This window comes from Monopterus albus, unplaced genomic scaffold (assembly GCF_001952655.1).
Source record: "Monopterus albus unplaced genomic scaffold, M_albus_1.0 scaffold105.1, whole genome shotgun sequence".
Taxonomy (NCBI): Eukaryota; Metazoa; Chordata; class Actinopteri; order Synbranchiformes; family Synbranchidae; genus Monopterus; species Monopterus albus.
The window spans coordinates 3,183,841-3,207,377 of NW_018127985.1; the positions used below are offsets into that span (position 1 = coordinate 3,183,841).

At 38.3% G+C, this 23,537-nt stretch overlaps 2 protein-coding genes across 3 annotated transcripts; one reads left to right on the plus strand and one right to left on the minus strand.

The window, feature by feature from the left end:
* Positions 1 to 12: 12 nt before the first annotated feature.
* On the minus strand, positions 13 to 17,950 carry zc3h7a (zinc finger CCCH-type containing 7A). 2 transcript variants are annotated; one of them, XM_020610442.1, is made up of 23 exons: positions 17,769 to 17,950; positions 16,327 to 16,431; positions 12,887 to 12,926; positions 12,506 to 12,709; positions 8,917 to 9,075; positions 8,323 to 8,403; positions 8,117 to 8,170; positions 7,980 to 8,019; positions 7,562 to 7,890; positions 7,196 to 7,448; positions 7,039 to 7,067; positions 6,802 to 6,946; positions 6,520 to 6,678; positions 5,200 to 5,405; positions 4,421 to 4,521; positions 4,129 to 4,310; positions 3,915 to 3,988; positions 3,470 to 3,603; positions 3,252 to 3,357; positions 3,059 to 3,167; positions 2,830 to 2,963; positions 1,373 to 1,536; positions 13 to 1,272 (listed from the first exon to the last, which is right to left on the minus strand). In XM_020610442.1, the coding sequence occupies exons 2-23, from the start codon at positions 16,392 to 16,394 to the stop codon at positions 1,083 to 1,085; spliced, it is 2,961 nt and encodes a 986-aa protein (XP_020466098.1). In that variant the 5' UTR covers positions 16,395 to 16,431; positions 17,769 to 17,950; the 3' UTR covers positions 13 to 1,082. The 2 variants fall into 2 exon arrangements, with proteins under 2 accessions (XP_020466098.1, XP_020466099.1); XM_020610443.1 differs by lacking the exon at positions 17,769 to 17,950 and adding an exon at positions 17,199 to 17,285.
* Positions 17,951 to 20,577: 2,627 nt separating this feature from the next.
* pla2g10 (phospholipase A2 group X) lies at positions 20,578 to 23,309 on the plus strand. The gene is made up of 2 exons (XM_020610235.1): positions 20,578 to 20,885; positions 22,493 to 23,309. The coding sequence occupies exons 1-2, from the start codon at positions 20,679 to 20,681 to the stop codon at positions 22,664 to 22,666; spliced, it is 381 nt and encodes a 126-aa protein (XP_020465891.1). The 5' UTR covers positions 20,578 to 20,678; the 3' UTR covers positions 22,667 to 23,309.
* Positions 23,310 to 23,537: the final 228 nt, after the last annotated feature.

Below are 23,537 nucleotides of genomic sequence, written 5' to 3' on the forward strand. Positions count from 1 at the left end.
TTCAACAGGGAGTGTTGAAAATACTGTTAATGTAGAAAATGACTGGCCTTGTGCTTAATTATCACCCCTGCAATTGATTTGCTAAAGCTTAGGGAGCAAAATGGTGCCCACTTATGGGGGCGTCTGGTTGTCATAGCAGTAGTTTAATGACTTGGTGTTTTCATTTACAGAAGATATGACACCAAGAGTGCTCTACAGATATTGTCTACCTTTCTGTGCTAAATAGTTTCTACATGTTGCATCAGGATTGACTGTGCTAGGAAAAAAGTTTGATTGCTGTACAAGATAATTTGTTAGAATGGTCTAACAAATACATTTACTGAGGTACTGCGTGTATTGTAAAGTATTTTTTTTTCCTAGTACTTGTACATTTACTATATTTTTAGATATGATGTAAAATAGCATTGTTTCTGCATTGAGTGCTTTACTTTTGATAATCAAAATACACTTTGTTCATAATACTTTAAGCTTTTCAACTCAATTTGTAATTGTGTTTTAACAATGTATTATTCATAAAAGATCTGAATACTTCGTCCACCTCTGGTTACAGATGTGTAATAAACCAGCAGATTAAACAGATTAAAAAAAAAAAAAAAAAAAAACTTTATTTGGTGTGGTGCCCATTACACAGGTAACACTATTAGATAAATGGAAAACGACCTATGTTGACAGATTAAAATAAGTGTCAACTGAACTTTCGATTCAAGGAGCCCATACTTAAAACTCACTGTAGGATAAGGGTTAACATACAAACTGGTTATGAAAAGAACTTTTTAGGTCAAATGCTAGATATCTCAACATCTCTCATCAAGGTTCACACATGCTGTTTTCATCACCATTTTCAGTTATCCTACTGAAAGGTGCATAGCAAAGCTCCATGTGTCTTACACTGAGAATCTGCTGTTAATGACAACGGTCGTGTACTTCTGATCACATTAAACCAGCTACCAGTCAGAGGGCTGGCTTCTGAATGCGCTCTCTAAAATCTTTCTGTGCAACTCAGGCCCTCAAGGATCACCTGGCTCAAGACTGTCTGAATACTGCGTTACTTGCAAGTGGGGATAAATATTGTCATCACGTCATTATTTAATGTCTTTTAGCAGAAAACTGTATTTTCCAAAGTCATTGTCATTTGGTGCTATAAGATGGTCTTTTCTGGCTTTGGCAAGTTTCATCAAAAGGAATTCCCTGCGCTCCATCCACTCTTTTAGCTCCTGCTCCCCGTGTGCCAGCTTGCACGAGTCATCTTCTGTGCACGTGCCTTTCAAGAACCTGTCAAAACACAGGATCAGATGTCAGCCATCAAAAATTGCCGATATCATGCTGGAAACCGGAGACGTACGCTGTGACATACTGCGGATGACGATCTTACCTCTCACAAACTTTGAAAGTGCCTGTGGGAAAACGATACTGCCAGCAGTTCTGATCGTCCTCAGAGTTGAAAACTCTGTCTTTGTGTTTTTCTGAAGTGATATGCTGCTGCCACTGCTTCTCACTGTTGCAGTTTTTACCACACAGCCAACAGTGATTGCCAGCCTGTGAAAACACACAAACCTCATTTACATAACTAATTACCATCTGTTCCTTAATCATTCACACTTATCAGTTTTTTTTAAATCGCTTAACAAATAACATGATTTTATCAGAATGTTCACACAATTTACCCACCAGGTACTAATAGTCGGTACATTAACACATCCTGACAACAAAATGATCTACCAAAAGTATACAACGCTGCTAATGAGTCTGTTCTTTCACTACAGGACCAGGGTTTTCGGAAGGCTCAGGGGCTTGCACAGCTGCATGTCCGCTACGATCAAGTGATGTAATTTTCATCGCCTTCCCGGTTTCACATGGACTTCCGCATGCACGCCAAAAGTTTGTCCACTCAGACAGTTTGCACAGCAAAAGCCGAATCCCCTTAGGGCTAGACGTGCCTTGTGCATACCCTTGTGCCTACATTGACCAGGGAAACGCACACATTCCTATTCATACTTCAAATCTCTGCCTTTGGTCCGTTTACACTGACCTTTTCCAAGCATTGTGGTACATGCGTAGTATTCAAAGGAAATTCTAAATTGGCATTTTTGCACCATCAACTAACTACTAGCTTCCTTAGTTAACACAACTTAGCTAATTTAGTATGTGTTGGCTTCATGAGCAAGTTTTTTTTGACGATCTTATCTCTCACAAACTTTAAAACGTCACCGATTGTTGTTTCCTGTTGGCAATTTAAGTGTCCTTGTGTGATCAAGTGACCTCTCCGTTAGTTTTCAGTGCATATAACTCACTGTTGTTTTAAACATACATTCTGATATGTAACCTTTTTACATTCATTCGACTAAGGTGCTCTGCAAAAACAGGCACTGTGCTTAAAGGGGACCGTGGCCAGGAAGTGTTGCGTCACAGCTTCACACGACTCCTGTAACACACACCGGGGACAGTGCAAATTCAGTGGTGAGACTACTGAAATGGATGAGTACTTCAGTGTTTTATGCTTTTGACGTGCATCAACGCCGGGAAAATAGAACAGTAGAGTGCCCCGAAACAGGGATGCGCATCTGTTTGTGGTCGGTATGTGGGCTTTCATTGAAAATAATGGGTGCAGGTGTTTTGATGCAAATCTCATGCCACCTGCGTGCAGTGCCATTAAGCCTTTCTATGGTACAGAAACCCCAGGGACAATGCAAACTGATCCTAAACTGAACAGAAATTAAATAATAATTTCACAGCATTTCACCACAGAACAAAAGTGACACTAGGCCAGTGACCAGTTCATATACACACACACACACCTTTTACACTAGCAGACAATTACACTTCACTCACCACTTCCTCAGCGTAGTCTGTTGGCATGTGGATCTGTTTTCCATTCTCCCGAACCGAGTTACTGGAGGTTTCCTCACCCCAGCCAGGCTTCTGAGACTGTAGCCATAGCTCATAAAGCTGATCCATATCTGGAACTAAATGAAGGGATGAAGTGGGTGATTACTTGCAGTGCATCACATACTAATTAAATTGTGTCAGGTAAGAAGTCAGTCTCCTTAACAAAACTCACTGTTATTTTCCTTCATGTAGGTCCAAAGGTCTCTTTCTTCTATGCTGTGAGCAAAGGTGCAATTTCCAATGTATTGACACTTCTTGCCAGCGTTCACATGCATGCATATCTAAAAAAGGGAAATTACATTTGCCGATCCTTGATTAGATACACAACATACAAACCTAGGATGGAAAAATGGTCAGGCACATACCTCAAACTGAGATGGGATTGGCTTTTTAGTTGGAAGTGGTCTGACTGTTGTCCACTTTTTTCTTTCATTGGAACTTACAAGCACCACCCGCCTGTCTTTTGCCCACCTGAAATAGAGTTAGAGCTGGACTTAGTGGTGACAGACTGGAATGTACTGGCTCATTCATCAGTTCACCATGTTCATCTTGTATGTGTACAAAGACCTCTCAAAATACGTACGTGTGTCTCGCCTTGGCTGAGCAATACTTCTTGTTTTTGTCAGCTTCACTTAGTTGGCCGTTTCTCCAGCACTGGCCACAGACAAACATCATCTTCAGATTTGGAGGCCCAAACCTCCTCTGGGCATTGGAAAGCTGTTGAGATTTGAAAGAGGTTCAAATCTTTGTGATTAACACAAAGCAGCAGTGACACAGTGAAAGGAGACTTAGCCAACAATACACCCCAATCAAGCCGCACCTGAGTCACTGAGGAGACAACAACCTTAACCCAGGTAAAATCATTTACAAGTTGTGTATCTGACAGGCAACATATGACTGTTTCATAGACTATATTTGATCTTAATAAAGTGTTAGCAAGAATAAATACATCATTTTGAGTCAACATTGGGAAGAAATAAGCCATTAACATGAGAAGCCAGTGAAAAGAGGTCTTATGTGACGCTTGCCTGGGTTCCCTGTAACGAAGCTGCTGCATTCCAGTACTTCTTTGCTTCTTGGACAATACTTTCATGAGTGATACCTGTATGATGCAAAATCAAAGTAAAAAAAAAAAAATCCGATCTTCTGAAAGGGTGCCGTGTTGACAGAGTGGAAATAAAATCATTTTAACACCAACCAGCTCAACTATTTAAAGAAAAAAAAAAAAAAAAGCTGTCTTACCGAGCTCATGCTGCATCATCCAGACCTTCAGCTCGATGAGGCTGTGGGCGTAGAAGCAGTCGTCCTCTCTCACACAGCCATAGCGGACTTCATGGCGACAGAGATCCAGCTGGCACTGGGGACTTAGAGGTCTGATTTTGGAATAACGGACTGTATTCTCCTTCAAAATGTGGACCAGGCACCTAGAATACAAATAGAGCCACAATGCTCACAATTCTCTCTCCTGCTTGTTTTCTCCCTCATATATTTGAATGTTGTTTAAGCTTTACAAAGGTATGAAATGTAAACGTACTTATGATCCTCAAAGTCATGCTTTGTCACTGGATGAGAGCAGAGCGAAGGGTCATCTTTGTTGGTTTTGCTGATTATTCTGGGTTTATGGTCAAAGCACACCTGCAGAGCAAAACATTTTCAAATGTATTACAGGAATAGGAATAAAAGCAGTACAAGACTGACATTCACACGACCTCTGATGATTGGCCACCCGGGCTCCTATGATGCAGCATGAGGCACTGCAGAGGTTCCATAGTTGGTATTTCCACATAGCAATATAGCACTGCCATAACAGCAGTAGTTTTATTTTGACATATACTGTCACATTCTTAGCTATATCAACACAATTTCAAAGCTAAAAACACAAAGTTAATGTGACAGTACCATCAAATCTCAAACTCCCTACTAACTACTAATGGCCACCAGAAAAACAAAAACACCCCATTTACATTTCTCATATTCCAGTCGTCACAAACTTTTTACATGTAAATGCATTTTTCCCCAAATTTTGTTCAAGAGCTGAAAAATGATGAGGCTCATTCTGAACAACCATCTGTTGTCTTATCAGCAGAAGATTCTTCCTTGTAAGAAATCTTCAAAGAGGAAAATCTGTTTACAGTGAGACTGTTTTTTTTTTTTTGTCCTCACACTGAAATGAAAAATAGTGCTGCCAACGGACATCACCAACAGCATCAAGTTCCAGGAGCACTATACCACCGCCTTTACCAGATATTAAAAACAAACCATCGCACTCTGGTGTCCTACATGCTGTGATGAAGGGTCTAAATATATACTCACCCCACAGAGAAACATAAATATCCCATGATGCTCCTGTAAGACCTTGGGCACAGTCAACCGTACATTGGAGTTTGGCCCAAAAGGATCAAAGAGCAGCTCTCTGGAGATAAACCCTTTTCGCTCTAGAGTCCAAACATCAATCTCTTCCTGGCAGTATGCAAACGTGCAGTGTCCAGGGTACAGACACTCTTTTCCAACAGCCACCTCTGAAACGACAAAAGCAAACATTGTACATGCTAGATCTTAGCCAGACATGTGAGTGTCAAATGTGCCAGAAAGTACAAACCCCATTTCCAGAAAAGTTGGGACATTTTCCAAAATGCAATAAAAACTACAATCTGTGCTTTGTTAATTATGCTTGAACCTTTATTTAACTGACACAAAGTGTGTTCAATATTTTCACTGACCAATTTAACTGCATTTTCTAATTAACCACAGAGCACGTTTCCACTGTCGTTCGGTCCACCTGAGATGAGCTCGGGCCCACAGAACTCAGCTGTGTTTCTGCACAGAATTGATGTATGATTTCCTCCTTGCATAACAGAGTTTTAGATTGCATTTCTGGATGCAGTGCCCAACTGTGTTAAGAGACAACAGGCTTCCAAAGTCCTCCTGAGCCCATGTGGCTATAGTCATCATGGTAGTGTGAGGGTTTCTCATGCAATGACTCCTAAAGGTCATGTAGGTTCAACAGTAGCTTTCAACCTTGGCCTTTACGTGCTGAGATTTCCCCTGATTATTTTCAATATATTATGTACTGTAGGTGGTGAAAGACCTAATAATTTGCAATCTTGCATTGAGAAATGTTGTTTTTGAACCATCTCTCACAAAGTTTGACACAAAGTGGTGAGCCATGACCCATCCTTGGTTGCAAGGCCCGAGTCTGTGGTGGATGCTCCCTTCATACCCAATTATATCACATCACCACTTGCCAATTAACCTGCTAATTTTGGAATCTTCCAGAGAGGTGTTACTGGAATATTCTATAAGCTTTTCAGTCTTGTTTAGTCTCTGTCCCAGCGTTTTTGTATGTTGCAGGCATTACATTTTAAATTAGTTTATATTTACCAAGTGCAATTAAGTTGCCCAGTGAAAACATCGAAAGCCTTTTTTTTGTACCTCTGTCAGTAAAACAAAGGATCCAGTGAACTAACAAATCACAGATTTTAGTTTTTATTGCATTTTGGAATTTTCTGGAAGTGGGGTTTAGTGACAGCGGCATACAGATGAAGTTAGAGAAATACATGCCGTGTAGAAGTATCACACACTGGATCGAACGGCAAAAATGAAGTAGCCATTTATGTTAATTTTTCACATTACCTTTGCATATGTAATAAGGTCCAACATATTGGGTTTTTGTTGGTCTGGGCCGAATGAGCTTCCATGTTTTGTCTGGCAAATGTTTAATTCTGCCGAGTAAAGCATCCTTTTTGCATTTATGCTCTTCTGTATGAAGTGTGTAATCCAGCACTCCAGGCCCTGTGGATATAAAAATGAAAAAAATAAATAAATAAATTAGGCCACAGTAAAATACTTCCATGTGGCGAATGATGCTCACCACCCACCCTCACACCCACGCGTAGAGTAAAAACAGTTCCTCACCGGTTTTGACGTAGCACACTGAGCAGGCTTGTTTGAATTCATGTGTTTCAGCTAAGGGGTTCTTTGCTAAATCCACAGCACCGGGGAGGCCCTTCACTTCAGGCATACCCACAGCCATTCCCATTGGGGTTTCATTATTGTTCATCTATATGTAAAGAAGACAAACATAAAATTTAAGTGTATGACAATGTCTTGACCAAAAATGCCTAATAATGAATTAACATGTAAAATAATTACCTGTGGAATGAATGGACTTGGAGCATAATCTGATAGTTTGATATAGGAGGGAAAAAAAAACATCTGAATGACAATTATCTTGTTTATTCAATATGAGACTGTTGGAGTATTAATAATTTGAATCAAAGTACACAGCTATGGAGGAACAGTAACATACCTGTTTTGAATTCTGTCATGGTGAGACTATCCAAGGAGTCCAGTGGTGGGGGGAGGGCGTCAAAAGTGTCCATACCAAAATATGCACTTGACCCTGACTTGTGATAGAGCGGGGGCAGAGTTACGGTGCACTGCTGGGCACCACCGTGAAGAAATGGGTTGATGTGAGTTGGCATCAGGAATGAACTCGACATGGAACTGCCTGAGGCAATACTGGTTGGCAAAGGAAGAGGCCCCTTCACTGTAGGAATAACCTGAAGGAAGAGACAACCATAAAGGAAAATAAATGCACACTTCTGTTCAGATATCAACACACTGTCATATGTATTCCATCAATAAGGCCCCGTGGGCATATCTACTTGCTAACCATGCTTGAATCAGGGCCAGCTTGGTCCAGCAGATCATCTAGCTCATTCCCTATGATGTCTGCATCAAAATCTTGACTGGTTTCAAGCACTGTGCAAGGCTTACTGGTTCTGCAGCCATTTACAAAAGTGAGTGCAGGAAGAGTAGCTGATGTGGGTACAGACACAGGCAGGGGAACAGACTCAAAGCCTGGAGGTTCAGATGGGGTCACAGATGAGATATTGTTGGAAGGAAGTTCATCCACCATTGCTTCATTCAGGGATGGGTGCACCACCACTGGAGCCGGGACCGGAGCCACAACGCTGCTGTCCTGGGTCAACTGAGGCACTTCTAAAAGATATCGGCGACCAACAGGATTAGTGAAGTTTCCCATGCGCCACTGTGATTATCAAATCGAAGCTTCTCAAAGAAGAACTTACCAATTTCTATATCTTCAACTGAAGACAAGCCATATGAAAACTGAATAAATGCAACAGAAATTCAGTGAGGAATGCACCTCTTGGGAGAGTACAGATACATATTTTAGGATGCATAATGGGGAGATTATGTTGCTTACCTTATCACATGATGCATCTTGATAATTTGATCCTCGCAAAACATTCAAGGCAGGCTGTCAAAAAGGAAAAAAGCATTTTCTTTATGAAGTACATCAGGCCAAAATTAATGTGCACAAACTGCCATTTAAAAGCCATAAATTGTTATGACTGTGTTAACTGCAACACAGTTTTAAGAAAAAGACAGTGTCAGTTGGCACACACATACCTTACTCCTCACATAAGCTTTGCGGATTTTCAGTCCCAAAATTTTGGCAAGGTCCTGAGTTAGCTGTATTACACTCGGATCCTGGGGAAATAGCATGCTAACAGGAGTTTTTTTCAAACACTGGACAATAAATTGGATGAGAAAAGACCTGCTAAATCCTGTCCAAACATTCCTGCAACCACAGATCGACCCATCCTGTATTGTACAATGTTATAGGACAGTGATACAGCTGTGAGGCTTCTTAAAACCGAGTTACTTAGCTGACAGACATAATGCTTTCCTAATTTTTATTCAAGCATAAGCATGTATTTTGAGTTGACAGATTCAGCTGAAATGAAAAAAGCCCCTTAAATCTAAAAATGAAAAGGGGAGAATGCACTTGCATGTATTTTAATGCTGATCTTTAAATGCAGACTAGATTGTGGGTCAGGAAATATGCCAGAAACATAACTCCACTGGGTATGTCAGGCCTGCAGGCAGGCTACATGGCATTTCAGTTTGCTTAATTTTTATTGCATTTGCTAATACAAAAACGTGGGTGGAGTTCCTAAACATTTGGATGGATTAACATAAAACACAGATGCTACACGTTACCTGAGGCACTGCTAAAGAGCATTTGGCAACAGCTTCGTAAGCTTCTTGATGTCTCCCCATCTCCTTCAAGGATTTTGCTTTTCTGTACAGTGCTCTGTAGTTGCCCTCGTTCAGCTGCAGAGCCTTTTCACAGTCTTCTAATGCTTGGTCATACAGTCCCTACCAAAATAAATGTCACAGAGTCAGAAAAGGTGTACTTAACCTTAGTGCTGTAGCAAAGGATGAAGAAACTGTTCTTTGATCAGTTATTTGAGTGAGATACGGGTGTGGCTGGTACCCTTCCTGAACATGGCAGAGTGGCTTTTACTGACATGTAACATAATTCAATAAAGAGAGACACTGAGGCACAGAGAGAACAGATGTTCCCTGAAAGCTCCAATCTTCGCCAAATGGAAGTTTTCTTGCCTGAGTCCAGTTCCCTCAACTGATTTTTCAGAATCTGTCAGTGAGCAATGTGATATACCGATCAACTGTCTTGGTCATGTGAGACCAAAAGATTTGGAAAAAAGGGAACCCATCACAACAACAAATTAAAGTTGTTGATTTTGTAATTCATGAAATCTGTGGATAACTGTTTAAGACAGTTTCCATATTTTATAAAACTCCTGAGACCTTTTATGCTGTTATTTACAACTTTGACTCAAGTTATACTCACTACATTACAAATTGTGTCAGAATATTACAATCTGGAGTGTTAAAGCTCAGCAAAGCTTTTAAAATGTTCACTGTGCATCAAGGAATTTAATTTTACTATATTAGAAGAATGGATGGGTGGATATATTAGAGGTATAAACAGTCTAGCATATAGTTTTCTTCTGCTCCATTCTGAAATTTGGCCATGATTAAGTCACTTCATTATGTATGCAACTCACACCTTTCAGATGGATCATTATTTGATGCATTCATAACAAGCAATTCATCAACTATCTTCTTAATGTACTTATTGATCCATTTATGCCTGACAAAATTATGTTGTCAAATTAAAGGATAAGGTCAGTGATGTTTTTGCTAAATCTGTTGCCTGTGAATCCAGAACCTGGTTTAGCTCATTCACCTGTCCGACATGTTTCTTCCTCAGAAAAACCCATGCTTTTTCTTTTTTCCAAATATTTAAAAAAGCCCCAAAGACTAAGAACAGCTATCACTCTTTATAGTCACTGAGGTACAAAAAGGTCAACGTGATCTCTGCTCTGTTTACACCATTGTTCGAGCTTCTTGTATTGAGCATTTTGCAACTTTTTTCCTCTCATTTCTTTTGTGAGGAAAAAACATGCAGAAGCATGGCTCATGTGTGTTTTTAATAGCTTTCCAACAACAATGAATGAATGGCCTAAACCAGTTTCTGGATGCACACACATTACGATGAGAACACAAAATTCATTGTTGGCTTTAGTCTCTGTACAAAGATTGTTTAGCACATAAAAACTGAGACTCACCAGCCCCATCTTTTAAGTTTATTACAACTTATTTTAAGGTGTAAAAAAAAGAGGTTAGAAATTAACTGGTGCATACCGGTAAAAAGAGCAACAACATTTAAAAGGAACAGTTTTATGTTTTAGGAAGAAGCGCTTATTTGCTTTCTTCTCTGGAGTTAGATGGGGAGATCACGTCTGTGTGCAGGGTGTAATGATTCTGTGCCGTCCCATGGGCAAGTGGTTGCCTGGCAACCAGTAGATACTCAAAGCCGAGTAAAGCCAAGAAATAGTATGTAGAACCACTTCTTGTATTTTTGTACAGATTTATGAGACAAGATATACCATATTAATTAGTGAACATGAGAGATGGTGGTAGGTTGATTTTTAAAACTTAGCAAGAAGGCAAATAAGCATCTCTTAAAATAAACTATTCCATTAAGGCAACAAACTTGATCAATATCAAGATAAATTAATGTGTGGCAAAATTAAGCCTTTTTTTCATTAAATAAACCTAAAACGTAGCCTGGTTTGTCAGCCTGAACAGTAATGCATGCAGGTATTTAAAATCTCAGGTGATGTGTTGAAGAAGGGAAAACGGAAATCACTTAAGAGCACAACCAGTACTCCCTTAACCATAATTACATCCCAAATGAGATCTCCCTACACACAGAAAATACTAAAGCTAACTCCACCCCACTGTATCACATTACCCTGGCTGCCCTGAAGTGAGACTGCCAAACTGGAAGTGCCACTGTGGGCGACTGGGATCTAAAGCCTCAAAATGTCTTACATCTGTACTGACAGTACCGTCTTCTCTATTTCGTAGGAAGAGCCAACAGTCTCTTGTACGGTATGAAGATTCTTCTTTTTTGGTTCTATGGTGTCAAATGTTGGAAATGAACTTAGTACAGTATTGTGTACACAATCCAAACAGTCTTGACAGATGATATAATGTGATGTTGCATGCATGGTTGACATATTAAATCACTTTTAAGGCATGGACACAACATACTTTGGTTGTAAAGAATGGCTGTGATGACAGAGAATTTATAAAAAGGTAACAGTATAGTTAGATAGAAATCAGTTTTTTGATGCAAAAGCTTGATGTGTATTTTTAAAGACATAATATCTTTGATTATATTACATGATATATGCTATATTCTTGTTAACTGTGACATAACGTTTAACTTCCAGGTCCAAATTCCCCCAGAACCAAAAGGCGGAGCCTGTCAGCCTCTACACAATAACATCCCCCCTTTTTTTTTTAGTGACGCCTTAATAAAAGTAAAAAAAAAAGGACTAAATTCTTTTGTCTCAAACAGAACAGTCAGTGTAACCATTCTACATATATGTATACGCCTAACTTTTTTAATAACTCCCATATTTTACTGTTACTTTCAGTGTAAAATGTGTCCGTGTATAACGTTTAGGGTAACTTTGTCCTAACTAGCTAGCTACATTACAAGGCAGTAAAACAGCAGTTTATTTAAGAATTAAGTATTAATGTAAGACTACTGAATTCCCTAATCAACTGTAGCCATTTCTTTTTCTCTTTCCCACTGCAGGGAAAGCAATAAAATGACAGCTAACCTATGATTTTTGATTCAGATCTATTGAAACAATGGGGAACACAATGCTGCGGCATGGTGAACTGAGGAGATTTAAGTTTGGACTCAGAAACTGAATGTTATGTCACTACTTAACAAGTGGATACAGGCCTACAGACTGTGGATCACGTAAAACCTCTTTAAGAGTGACTTGTTTGAATCACAGTTATTAAGATTTTGTTATGAGGAAAAGACAATACATCATAACAAGGAAAGCACAGGTGTTAACTAACTAATCGTACACATTTCCTAGAGTTTCCTATATTATTCTGACATTTTGTTTGCTGTGTTACAGTGCATGCAGTCCACCCTGGTTCTCAAACATGTGCTAAAAAGCCTTCACAATGGGAAAGCCCTTTTAAACTACAATTTAAATTTAAAAACTACTCTACAAGACCCAAAAATGCTTCTTGTATCTTGGACTTTCCTTGTCACATACTACTACAACAACTGATTGTTATTTATTTACATATGTGAACTATAAGATGAAAGAGAGGGAATTTCTAGTGATTTGGACTGAAACTGGGAAAAAAAAAAAGCGAGACATGAATGTGACCACCTACTTACCGGAACAATATTTAGGTATGCTGCAGCTCGATTTGCATACAGCTTTTCTAGTAAACCTGTTGGAATACAAATTTCTTCCGAGTCAGCGTAGTCTGCTATACTCAAGGCCTCTGCATACATTTCGATGGATTTTGTCCATTCGCCCTCTTTAAACACATCATTCCCCTCTCCAAACAGATTCCACACAAGGTCCTTAATGAACACCTGGAAATGAAAAAGAATCAAGTAAAGAGCATGTAAATACACAGTGTGCAGCTAACCGTTCCCTTTATTGAGGCACCTTTCATTTAGAAAATTTTTTTTTTTTTTATACAACTCAGTGATTGGCCTTAAATACAAGGCTGAAGCTTCAACACCCACATTGAAATTTACATAGCTTACCTCATACTGCTCCTGACTTCCAGGAAATGGAAGGGTTGATCTGAACGTAAAAAAGGTTCAAAGTTACAAACCCTTAAATTATCATCTGAATGACAAAGGACACTCATGATTAGATTTGAGCAGAATACAGCAAAACAAAATACACAAGGCTTCATCTGATGTAACACATTTTGCTTTGGATTACCATAAAACAACACCACACACACACACACACACACCCCACACACACACACACACACACACACACACACACACACACACACACACACACACACACACACCCCAGCTTGAGGCACACGGGACATCAAGACAGGAAAATGTGTGTGTCAGTGTTTGCTGTGTGTGCAGGTGCTGACTTCTGAATGCAAACAAGTCAGCAAAAATAACAGCCTGTAAACAACCCTTCACCTTCTAAAAGCCAGATTTTAGTTTCAATTTTAAGTTTAAAAAAAAGTTTGTTATATATGAGTGAAGTGTCAGGTTTTGCTAAATGATAACACTAATTAAGAACTTTACTTTTTTGATACAGTTGGACTATGAGGGTATTAAGTTTTAGTTTAGATCATCACACTTTCATTGAGCCATGTTGAGCAGCAAAGGCTGCCTGTATTCAGAAGCCTGACAGCAGCAACATCAGCAATAGGCTATACTGTCTAAAGCTAACCTCTGTTTTTAGATGTCTTAAGCACTTCTGTTTGTCTTTCCAACACATTTCTAGCTTGAGTCATTAGTTTAAGTTGTTCATTTTAAATAATAATTAAGAAATTATTAAACGCAAATTATGATGTACCAGATTTTAAGTAATGTGGTTATGTTATGTATACTATCATGCTAACTATATATTTAGGAACATAATGGTGAGTTTTGTAGGCTTGCTAATAATAATAATAAATAATAATAAATGCATTTTAATTTGTGGTCCATTCATGTAAACATGAAACATGTGAAGTGCCAAGCATTATATTACACACAATAAGCAAAACAGCCATTATAGTTGTGTACAGACATATGCAAGTTAAGAGTAGGCCTAAATGTTTAGGCATACTCAGATTTACTTTTAGCCATCAGCAGTAGCAGTTATGTTTGTACTGGCCCTTTACATTAACATGAACATATAGCTTAAATTATTTCAAACCATTAAAATTTTTGTGCTTTTAACATTGTAAGGTGTTATGCACTTTATAAATGATCTTTTTTTGCTTAATAATGCACTTCACAGAAACATGGCATATGCATTAATTAAAAAAAGCATTTGTTTTTGTAATGTGGAAAATATATTTCTGCATTTTTTATACAACCGATTAATCTGTCAATTACTTCTATGATTAATCAATTTCTAAAATAATTATTAGTTACAGCCCTATTGAAAATAGCTGTTTACTACAGTAACCTGGCTCTCTGCATTGGAATTTAGGTTTTGGGTATCTTAGAAAACCTTACACATTGTGACATTAGTAAAGTTTCAGTTTGACTGAACAACAGTGACATGCGCTGTAGTTTTTTTAAGTATCACTTTTGTTTCAAGAATAAAGGGCCTTGTCAGATGAGATGAAATTCAACAATGCGCTGCCTGGTACACTGCTAATACAACAACTGGACATACCTCAATGTCTGCCTGATGTGTGAATGCAAAAACCCAGATTAAAAATACAACAAAATTCGAGAGCGAAATCAGCTGTGTCACTGACACCAAGCTGATCTGAACAACAGTGCATGAAGCAGGGATGACAAATCATTCTTGCATCATGCTGCCTACAGTGGTCATTTAAAGGACCCACAAACACAGGTGGCAGCAGCAGACGTATTTCGAGTTTGTAAGACCCTTCATCTTAAAACACTGTGGAATCTTTGCTATTAATAAATTCAGTAGGGTGAGCCAGTGTTACCAAAACTATGACTAAAAGTATTCACTGATATATTTTTCAGGACAAAAATGAAACTAAGACTAAATAAAAATGTTTGATAATGACAACCGTGACAAAATGTTTTACATTTATCAATAAAAAGTATAAACACATAAAAAGTAAATCATAATGTGAAAGATAGACAAACGGACATGAAGGAACTTAATGACCTGGCGCATCTGAGGAATCACACACTGTAGACACTGATCAGTAAGTTTCCTCCACTAGCCAAAATCTCTGTGATTCAGATGTTGAATTAGCCACTTTATGTGTTTCACTACCGTCTTACATTCAGTAACCTTCCGTCTTTGGCATTAGCACTCCTTGAATGACACAGGTTTATGAATCACATTCATCCACAATCCAGAGAATTACACACAAAAAGCACTGGGACACATTAGGAAAATGCAGCAGTACACCATACGAAACAGTAGGATAATTTAACATGAGACAATGTGGATGTAACATTAATGTTCCTTTTAGTCTGATATCTTTTGTCTTTCTATCAGTCAGTTCAACGATTAATATGGGCAGTCAAACATAAAACATCTCTAAACGTTCGCTGCAGAGATCCCACTGTTTCAATGTTATCCGACGATTTAGCGTTACCTCTCAAACTCAGTGAAGAGGATTTTGGCACAAATGTGAGCAAGTCCAACTTCTGCAGAATCTAGGGACAGTGTGTGAATAAAGCACCATTTTGCACAAACCTCACAACAGATGCGAACATGTGCCTACAGTAATCAGTTTCATTATAAAAGTTTAACAGCATATTTTTTCATTAGTAATCAGCACAGAGAGAATGTGTTGTACTGATGTTTGTGTAAACCTGAGATGGTTTCTCATAATAAAACTAAAGTTATTTGGCTGCTATTAACACTAATGTGAGCATGGCACCATCTAAGAAGAGGAAACCTTGGTATGCTCAGCCACATGTTGAAGTGTCCTTGGGCAAGACACTGAACTCCAAGTTGCCCCCATAGGTAGAGCAGCCGTCGATGTAATTTGGTGCTACATATGGTTTCCTCGGTTCTGTACCAGACACAAATTCCTTTTGTGTATTACATACTTGGTCAAATAAAGTGATTATCATCATTAAAAGACTCAAATTTGACTAATACTAATATGCATTTTTGTCAAAAGACAAAAACAAAATCAAATTCAGGTGTCAAATTAGGTGTGAGGTATAGCCAAGTGACTGAAAACATTCTTCACCTCAGTCTGGGCTATTTGAATATGTATGTTGCACTGATGTCACATTATAAACAGCGACCACACATCTGGATAAAAATATTCCACCCAGTGAAATATATATATAATGTGTGTGTTTAGGGAATCATTCATTCATTCATTTTCATGCAGATAAGAAGAGGATTCTGAGAATACCATTGGAACAGCCATAAGTGTTTTTAAAATCTTTGAATTTTTCAGATGTCACCTATGAAATGTCTTCTACACAAACCAATGGTTACCTCTGTGACCTAGAAATATACCAATACATGAGAGGCACAACCTGGGGCTGATCTAAACACTTACTGGATGAATTGTAGGCCTTTCTGAATCTCCTGCCAGCGACTCCTTCTGTCCTCACACGCTCCAGACATGTTTGCCTGTTTTTAATATCCACTCCTCAGTCAGCACCTAAAATCATAATATACACAGTTATATAAACTGGTTCCTGGCAAAATCCCCAAAAATAACAACATAAAACACTCCTTCCTTAATGTTAATAACCAAAATGCAGGTTGTCCAACTGGTTAACTGGAAGTTCACTCAGCTGTTATATCAAAGTTTTCATAAGCTTCACCTGCTTGGCCTCAAATTTTTTATTGCTTCTTATTTAGTAATCACAACAAATGTGTAGTTCCGGAAATTAAGGCTAACATTTATGTTAGCTTAGCAAGCTAATGACGTCAATAGAACAGTTGTCAGTCGTTTTTGTGTATCGACGTTAACACTGGCAGCTACATATCTGATGGAAAGAGGCGCATACCGGCCTCAGGGAACTCGACATCTCTAAAAGCAAATGGTTCATTACAGGACATAATTTCGACTGCGCTAGCAAATATTTCAGTTTTTAATGACAAACTGTTACACTACATTTCGTACGAGTAATGTTCAAGGCCATTTATACTGAGAAATACTTTATATAGCAGCATATTTGTTGGATATGTGTAAAATTATGTGTGTTGACATATCAACTGTCTTTACATGCTTGAAAGAATAAATCAAATCAAATCAAAATGTTATCGCCTAATAACGTTAATCAGAGTGAAAGATTGCAATTACAGCGCATAAGCCAAACTGTCAACCTCGTCCTGTCAGAGCTAGTGTTAAGACCTATAACAGGTATAAAAAATTGTTATTAAGACGAGGACTTGAGTTACAGCACCATACAATATGTTCACCTCATGACTGAGGAAGATGGTGGTAACTTCATGTTAGCTTTAGGCGGGTGCCTCTGTCCTGCTTCGGTCAGCAAAGCCAAAATTAACTTTATTCTAGGAAAATAGGTGTATAGAAAATTCTGTCATTAAGCAATCATATCTACATCAAATCAATGGCTGGCTATGCGAACGTTTTATGAAGAAGGAAGAAGTGTCCGATAATGGGAGCATGACATTTAGCGCACGTGTGATACCCGCGGCTGGGGACCACCAAGTAGACTTCTTGCTAGCAATCATTTGCTAGCGAAGCCGATCAATTTGGAGCTCACAGTTTAACCGATGCCAACACACACAATCTTTACCGACAAAACACCTTCATTTTTCTCTGGTGTTGGGAACACAATGACTTAACCTACTATATGACGTTACCAGATCAAGTTTCTAGGAAGTAGACTGAACCTAACAAAGCATAGGCATGCCCAAGTTAAACTAGTTCCCTAACGCAAACAAAAGCGAGCTGTAGACGTTTAGCCCCTGGCTTAGACCCGGCAAATATCATATAGACGAATCAATAGTGGCTGTTATACATACCTACATAAATGGATCTTCATTCCAAACAAACCCTAGGTCGCTTATCTAAAAGGAGGGGAAAGATTTTCCGTTTTAGGTAAATTAACTTAGCTAAGTGTACTGTATCACTGCAGGCCGCCCTTTACTTCTTCTTCTTTCAACTCGTGCAAACATCACCTCCTGCGCACTGCTACCCTCTACAGGCAGCTTTAATGTCAATAAACCATTATTGTTTAAGGTAGGTCTATCTATATTTGAAAATACATTTTTCCTTTCCTTTTTTCTCAGTAATAATAATAATGCCATTATTTTCTATTTGATTGTGTTTCAGCATATCATATACACATTAATTTCATTGTTCAGCAACAGTTATCAAAACCAGATGTAGGCCTATATTCTGTGTGAGGAGGCAGACAGCCAACTGTCACTTTTTGCAGACAGGTGAAAATAATCACCTGCACAGGGTTCAGCGAGATGTCTCCTCATGCAGTACAGTGATTGGTGCAGCTATAATAGCTGCCAGGAGAAGGCGCTTATCTCACATCGTGCAGAAGCATCAATGAGAAACAGAGTCACAAAAAACCTTGAATATGTCCCCTTTTATCAAACCCCAAATAATGTATCTGTTAAGATTCAGCTGCCCTGACATTACCACATTATGGATGACAATAGAGTCCAGGGCGATAGGATGGAAAATATATTTAGAGAAAACATAAAAAAATGAAAAGCTAAAGATGAGCCATTTACAGATCAGCTCTGCAATTTGTCAAAGAGCCTCCGCTGTTAAACGTACACACCTGAAGTGCTGTTCAGTAAATCAACTGGCAATAATGATAGCTACAGGATGTCCTGAATGTATATTTTATTTGGAGGAGGTTTGTTGTGACATGTTTATTTACAACAGAAAAAGATGGATGGGAAGCATGAGTATATCTATGATTATTAAGGAATATATATAATTAGAGTACAATTACCATAATTATAAGTCAGGTTGCGTTTATTGTGAAAAGCATATTGTTTGAGCAAAAATTACAAGTTCATTGAAATATTCTGTATCTATGCAAAAAAATCATATATATATATATAGTACCTAAAATAAATTGTATGACTACTGGATGTTTGGAAAGCTTTAACCCTTAGGATTTTAGTTTTAGGTTTAAAACATCTGTCTAGGATTTATTTTATTTCAGGGATAATACAAACTGATCAACATTAGTTAGCCAAAAGGCTATAGTCCCTTAGCCAGGTGTTAAAATAACTATTGAAACAGGACACACAATAATGCAACATGAACTGGTTGAATGATACATAAAACTCAAATTACTAAAGCAAACATTGTGAAGTGGACAGAGTTAACACAATAAAATGTTAAGCATATATTCAGCACATACTGTATGTAGTTGGAACATGGCTGCATTACATCACATTATACAGATGAGACATAAGAACAGAAAAAAGCAAAGCAAATGAGAGCAGACATGGCACTGACTAGATATGATGACAAGTATTTATTTATCGATTTAGCCATGTTTTAAGGATAAATGCTATAAAAGTCACTGATTTGTATATGTTCCAGAACTGGGAAGCTCTTCTTGTGAAAGCTATCTGGTCAAAGGATGTTTTCCTCCTCGTGGACAGCAATATCCCCTCTTATTCTGGATTTTTTAATCTGTCCCCAACATTTTTCTGATATTTAAATGAATGGGAGAAGCCTGTACCTCCTTGCACCACATTTAGAAGGTATATCACAGTGGTGATAACGTTTAGCTTTATTATCTAGACTTCTACAGTCTGAGCTTGTTTATGTACAGATTGTACAGGTTATGTAGTTGTATCAGTAGTAAGAGACCAAGGGGTAAACAGTATGTTCTATGTGATAAGCTCACTATGAAGACAAACAGCACATTATGTTTAGACAGGTAACAGTGAGTTTTAATAATAAATAGGTCTAAATTAGAGTTAACATTCAGAATAACTCCAGTCTCTAAAATGTACAGTGTAAATGTTGTATTTCTATAAAATGAAAAGTAAAAATCATCTATTTTATTCACTTTCAAACACACAAATCACTGAGCTGAGAGAAAGCTGTGAAATCCCCCAGACTGTTTCATCTAGGAGGAGTTCAGTTTTATAAACAGTGAATCAGCCTCTGGCCAGTGGTGATGCACAAGAGATTATTCAGACTGTATCTATATAAAGCTCTCCGCCCAGTGCTCTCTTCAGAGAGTGGAAGTGAACGCCGTTTGGTGTGGAGTTGTGCTGCCTGTTGCACACCATGACTGCTTTGTACCGGATACTTCTCCTGTTATATGGTGAGTTGCTTATTTAGTTTAAAGTGGAGCTCCAACTATTGATGAAATGCTTGAAAAGTTATAAGAACACAGACAGAGTCAGCGCAGGTAACAGCCCTGAGAGAAAATGACTTGTTTTTACATATATATTTAGCGAGAACACTGCTTCAGGGGAGGAAGTGCAAATAAATGAATACTGCTGGTATTCTACAACTTTATGTACATGTACTTTCCCAGCACCTCAAGGAAGAGTTCGGTTCAAGAAGAGTGTGGCTTTCTACTGTTCATTCAGGTGTAAGAGTAAAGTTAATCCTCTGGGTCCCTTTCACTATTGTGCTGTGGTTCTGTAAGTTTCAAAGTGGCTACAGAGAGATGTGCATGTACTTCTCAAGATTTCTTAGATCTTGCCAATTAAAGATGGGATTGTGTATATAGACTGTGGACAAAAACATAGACAGGAACATCTTACTATAGAAATCATGCTAATAGATTGCAAAGAAACTGTATCTTTGTGAGACTATTTAATTTTAAGACTGACACTCCAATGTTGCTGTTACTGTGCCCACATCCTATATATCAAGCAAAGTGTGCCAGACTACCCTAAACACTGTGAAGTATAGTGTAAAAAAGTATTTTTTACATGAAGAAGAAAGGTTTGTTCACCCTTTTTTGTTGTCTATTGCTCTTAGCAGTGGCCTTTGTGCTGCCACTGAGGTCCCAGCGGACAAAAAGAGGACTAATCGAGCTGGCAGGAGCCATCAAATGCAGCACAGGTAGATCGGCCTTGGCTTACATGATGTACGGATGCTACTGCGGACTGGGGGGTCAAGGCTGGCCTAGAGACAGGGCAGACTGGTGAGGCAGCAGCTTTAATTGCACTCCTTTAAAAACCTTACAGAAAAAAATACAACTCAATGTCAAGGCTGCTTTTTTAAAAGAATATCACTGATGACAGTGTGTAACACAGTGTAGACATTCAGTTGACACTTTGTGTATGACCCACCTACACATTATCTGGTGCAAAAGATATAATCTGTCTGCATTAGTGTGTTTAGTACTCCACTCCAGGGACTGTGTGCACACATTATGTCCTCCTTCTGGATTTGGTTTTTCATCATCCTGCATTTTAATGAGTCGACTGAACCACAAAGGCTGTGCCACAGGATGGAAGGAGGGAATAATGTCCAAATTTAGAAGATTCAATGATTATTTCAAAATAGGTCCAAAAATTCCACATCCATATCCTAACTGCCATATTTTCCTTCTGACCAAACCCCCACAAACAAGTTAACTGTTAACTATCTGTTGTGAAAACCGTAGGTTGTTCCTCCCCACAGCAATCAGACTGTACAATACATCCCTGCAGGGATAAGCTAGGTGAAATTATGAGGGACTCAGCAATAGGCAACTGGGGATAAAATGCATTGTAAATATGCACATGTGTAAAATCTTGTCCTTGATTTCTCTCACATGCTTTCTATTGTCTTGTTTTAGGTATTTTTGATTAGTTTTTCAGAGATCCTCATGGCTACAATACAGGTATTTCTCCCATTGCGGGATTAATTATGGGAGTAATATTCATGTGATGAACTCAGCAAATTTTAGTGGTCAAAATTCAAAGGTCACTGTGACCTCATGTCTATCTCATTCTTGTGAATGCCACATCTCAGGACACCTTGAGGGGATTTCTTCAAAATACATTCAAATAAATTTTTTTATTAAATTCCTTCGAAGTCTTCACTACATATATGAGTCTGGACTGCAGACTCATATATATATATCCGCGATCTCATTCTTTCGGTCATGATCCAAAGTTCATGGCCATAGGTGAGGGTAGGAACGATCAATTAAGGTAGCTCCTCCTTTTTTTCTTTAGGGGTAGCACAAAAAACATGATGCACACACAATGAAAAACATGGCTAAATGTGAAGCTGAGACACAAATCAGGCCATGTGTGAGAAATATGTAGAGTTTATAAAAGCAGCTGATTGGACTGGAGGGGGAAAACAGAATGGTTGAACATGTATTTAATGGTATTTTAAGCTCTCACAAACCACAGTACTTTATAATTAACTTGAATTACTGCCTCAGAGTTGTATGCCTCCACTAACCATTCCAGTTACTTGCATGTTTGTCTAGACTCATATGTTGTGAGAATGGGTGGATGTGAGGTCACAGTAACCACGGCCTTTGACCAACAAATTTAATAAATCAATGTAAAATAAATGTATTATATCTAAAATGACTGTGTGCCCTTCTTGTTTCTCTTCAATAGCCATTTTTTAATCTTTAGAGAAAATTAACTAGGAAGCACAATTAACATAGCAGCGTTGTTTGTAGCACAAACAGCCAGGACTTTAAAGGCATCAGAACAAGTAAACAAAATAAATTTCATAATCTTAATGAGAAAACCGTTTCAGCAAAATCCTTGTTTTTCCAGATTGTCACTGAAAGAAGACATGTATGTTTTTCATTGCAGATAATTTGAAGGACATGTGTGAAAAGCTGCAGTGCAAATGTGACAGAGATGCTGCCAAATGTTTGAGAAAAGCACCTTTCATCCAGAAGTATGCCGTGTGGCCGGATTTGCTGTGTGGTTACAAACAACCGACATGTAATATTTACTGACACAATAATTGCATATGCATGTTTTGTCTGCCTTTTGCAAACACTATGTTATATTAATGATGGTGAAAATGGCCAAAGACACTTTAAATAGGCTTATTTTGTGATTTCAAAAAACTTTGTCATTATTGGGGGGTCTCTTAATTAAATTCTGAATTCACAGAATGAGATGTTTCAGGAGTAAACTAGTAATGCAGATGCCTTTATATCAACTGCCACTTTTATAAAGGTCAAAACCTTTGGGCATGTTTTTGACAACACTTCATTTTTTTAAAGCTATTTGAAAAATCTGCGAGCTAATAAACAAACTGAGGCTTTTCTACTTTTGTATTTCAAGTCTGCTCTGACACACATTTCCTTTTTTCCCACCAGAACCAATGTGTGAAATACTTCTGCTGTATTGTCATTGCTATTTCAGTGACACTGCAACCTTGCAGAGGCTTTCCTCAAAACCTGATTCAGACCATATTTAAAAACTTATTCAGTTCTTTAAGGCCAGCATGGTTTTAGAATCCTGTGCTAAAAGAGTAAGTTACAGTCACTCAAACGCTATTACATGAACTCATATACAGCTCCCTTATTATGAACCAGGTGTGGAGAAACCACTGTGCATGATCTCAGTGGCTGCTTTCTTCACAGCATTAAATACAAGATGTTTATAAAGTGGGAAGCCTCTACAGGAAAAATAATGTCATACAAACCAGTAGGATGCCACATGTAATGTTTAAGGTATAGATATTCACCTGTAGATGGTGCCACATTCATAATTATTAAACCTGAACCTTACTGACAACACAGGAACCAGATTTATTTAGATTTTTAGAAAACCACTATCTTTATATATTGAAGTTCCTAGAAATGAGGTACCTCTGAA

Coding starts and splice junctions, on each gene's coding strand:
- zc3h7a (XM_020610442.1), bottom strand. CDS start 16,394: ATGTCTGGAGCGTGTGAGGACAGAAGGAGTCGCTGGCAGGAGATTCAG. Junction 4,522..5,199: donor TATTTATGTTTCTCTGTGGG/GTGAGTATATAT, acceptor TTTGCTCTGCAG/GTGTGCTTTGACCATAAACC. Junction 3,168..3,251: donor CAATCCCATCTCAGTTTGAG/GTATGTGCCTGA, acceptor TCCCTTTTTTAG/ATATGCATGCATGTGAACGC.
- pla2g10 (XM_020610235.1), top strand. CDS start 20,679: ATGAAGAAGAAAGGTTTGTTCACCCTTTTTTGTTGTCTATTGCTCTTA. Junction 20,886..22,492: donor AAGGCTGGCCTAGAGACAGG/GCAGACTGGTGA, acceptor TGTCACTGAAAG/AAGACATGTATGTTTTTCAT.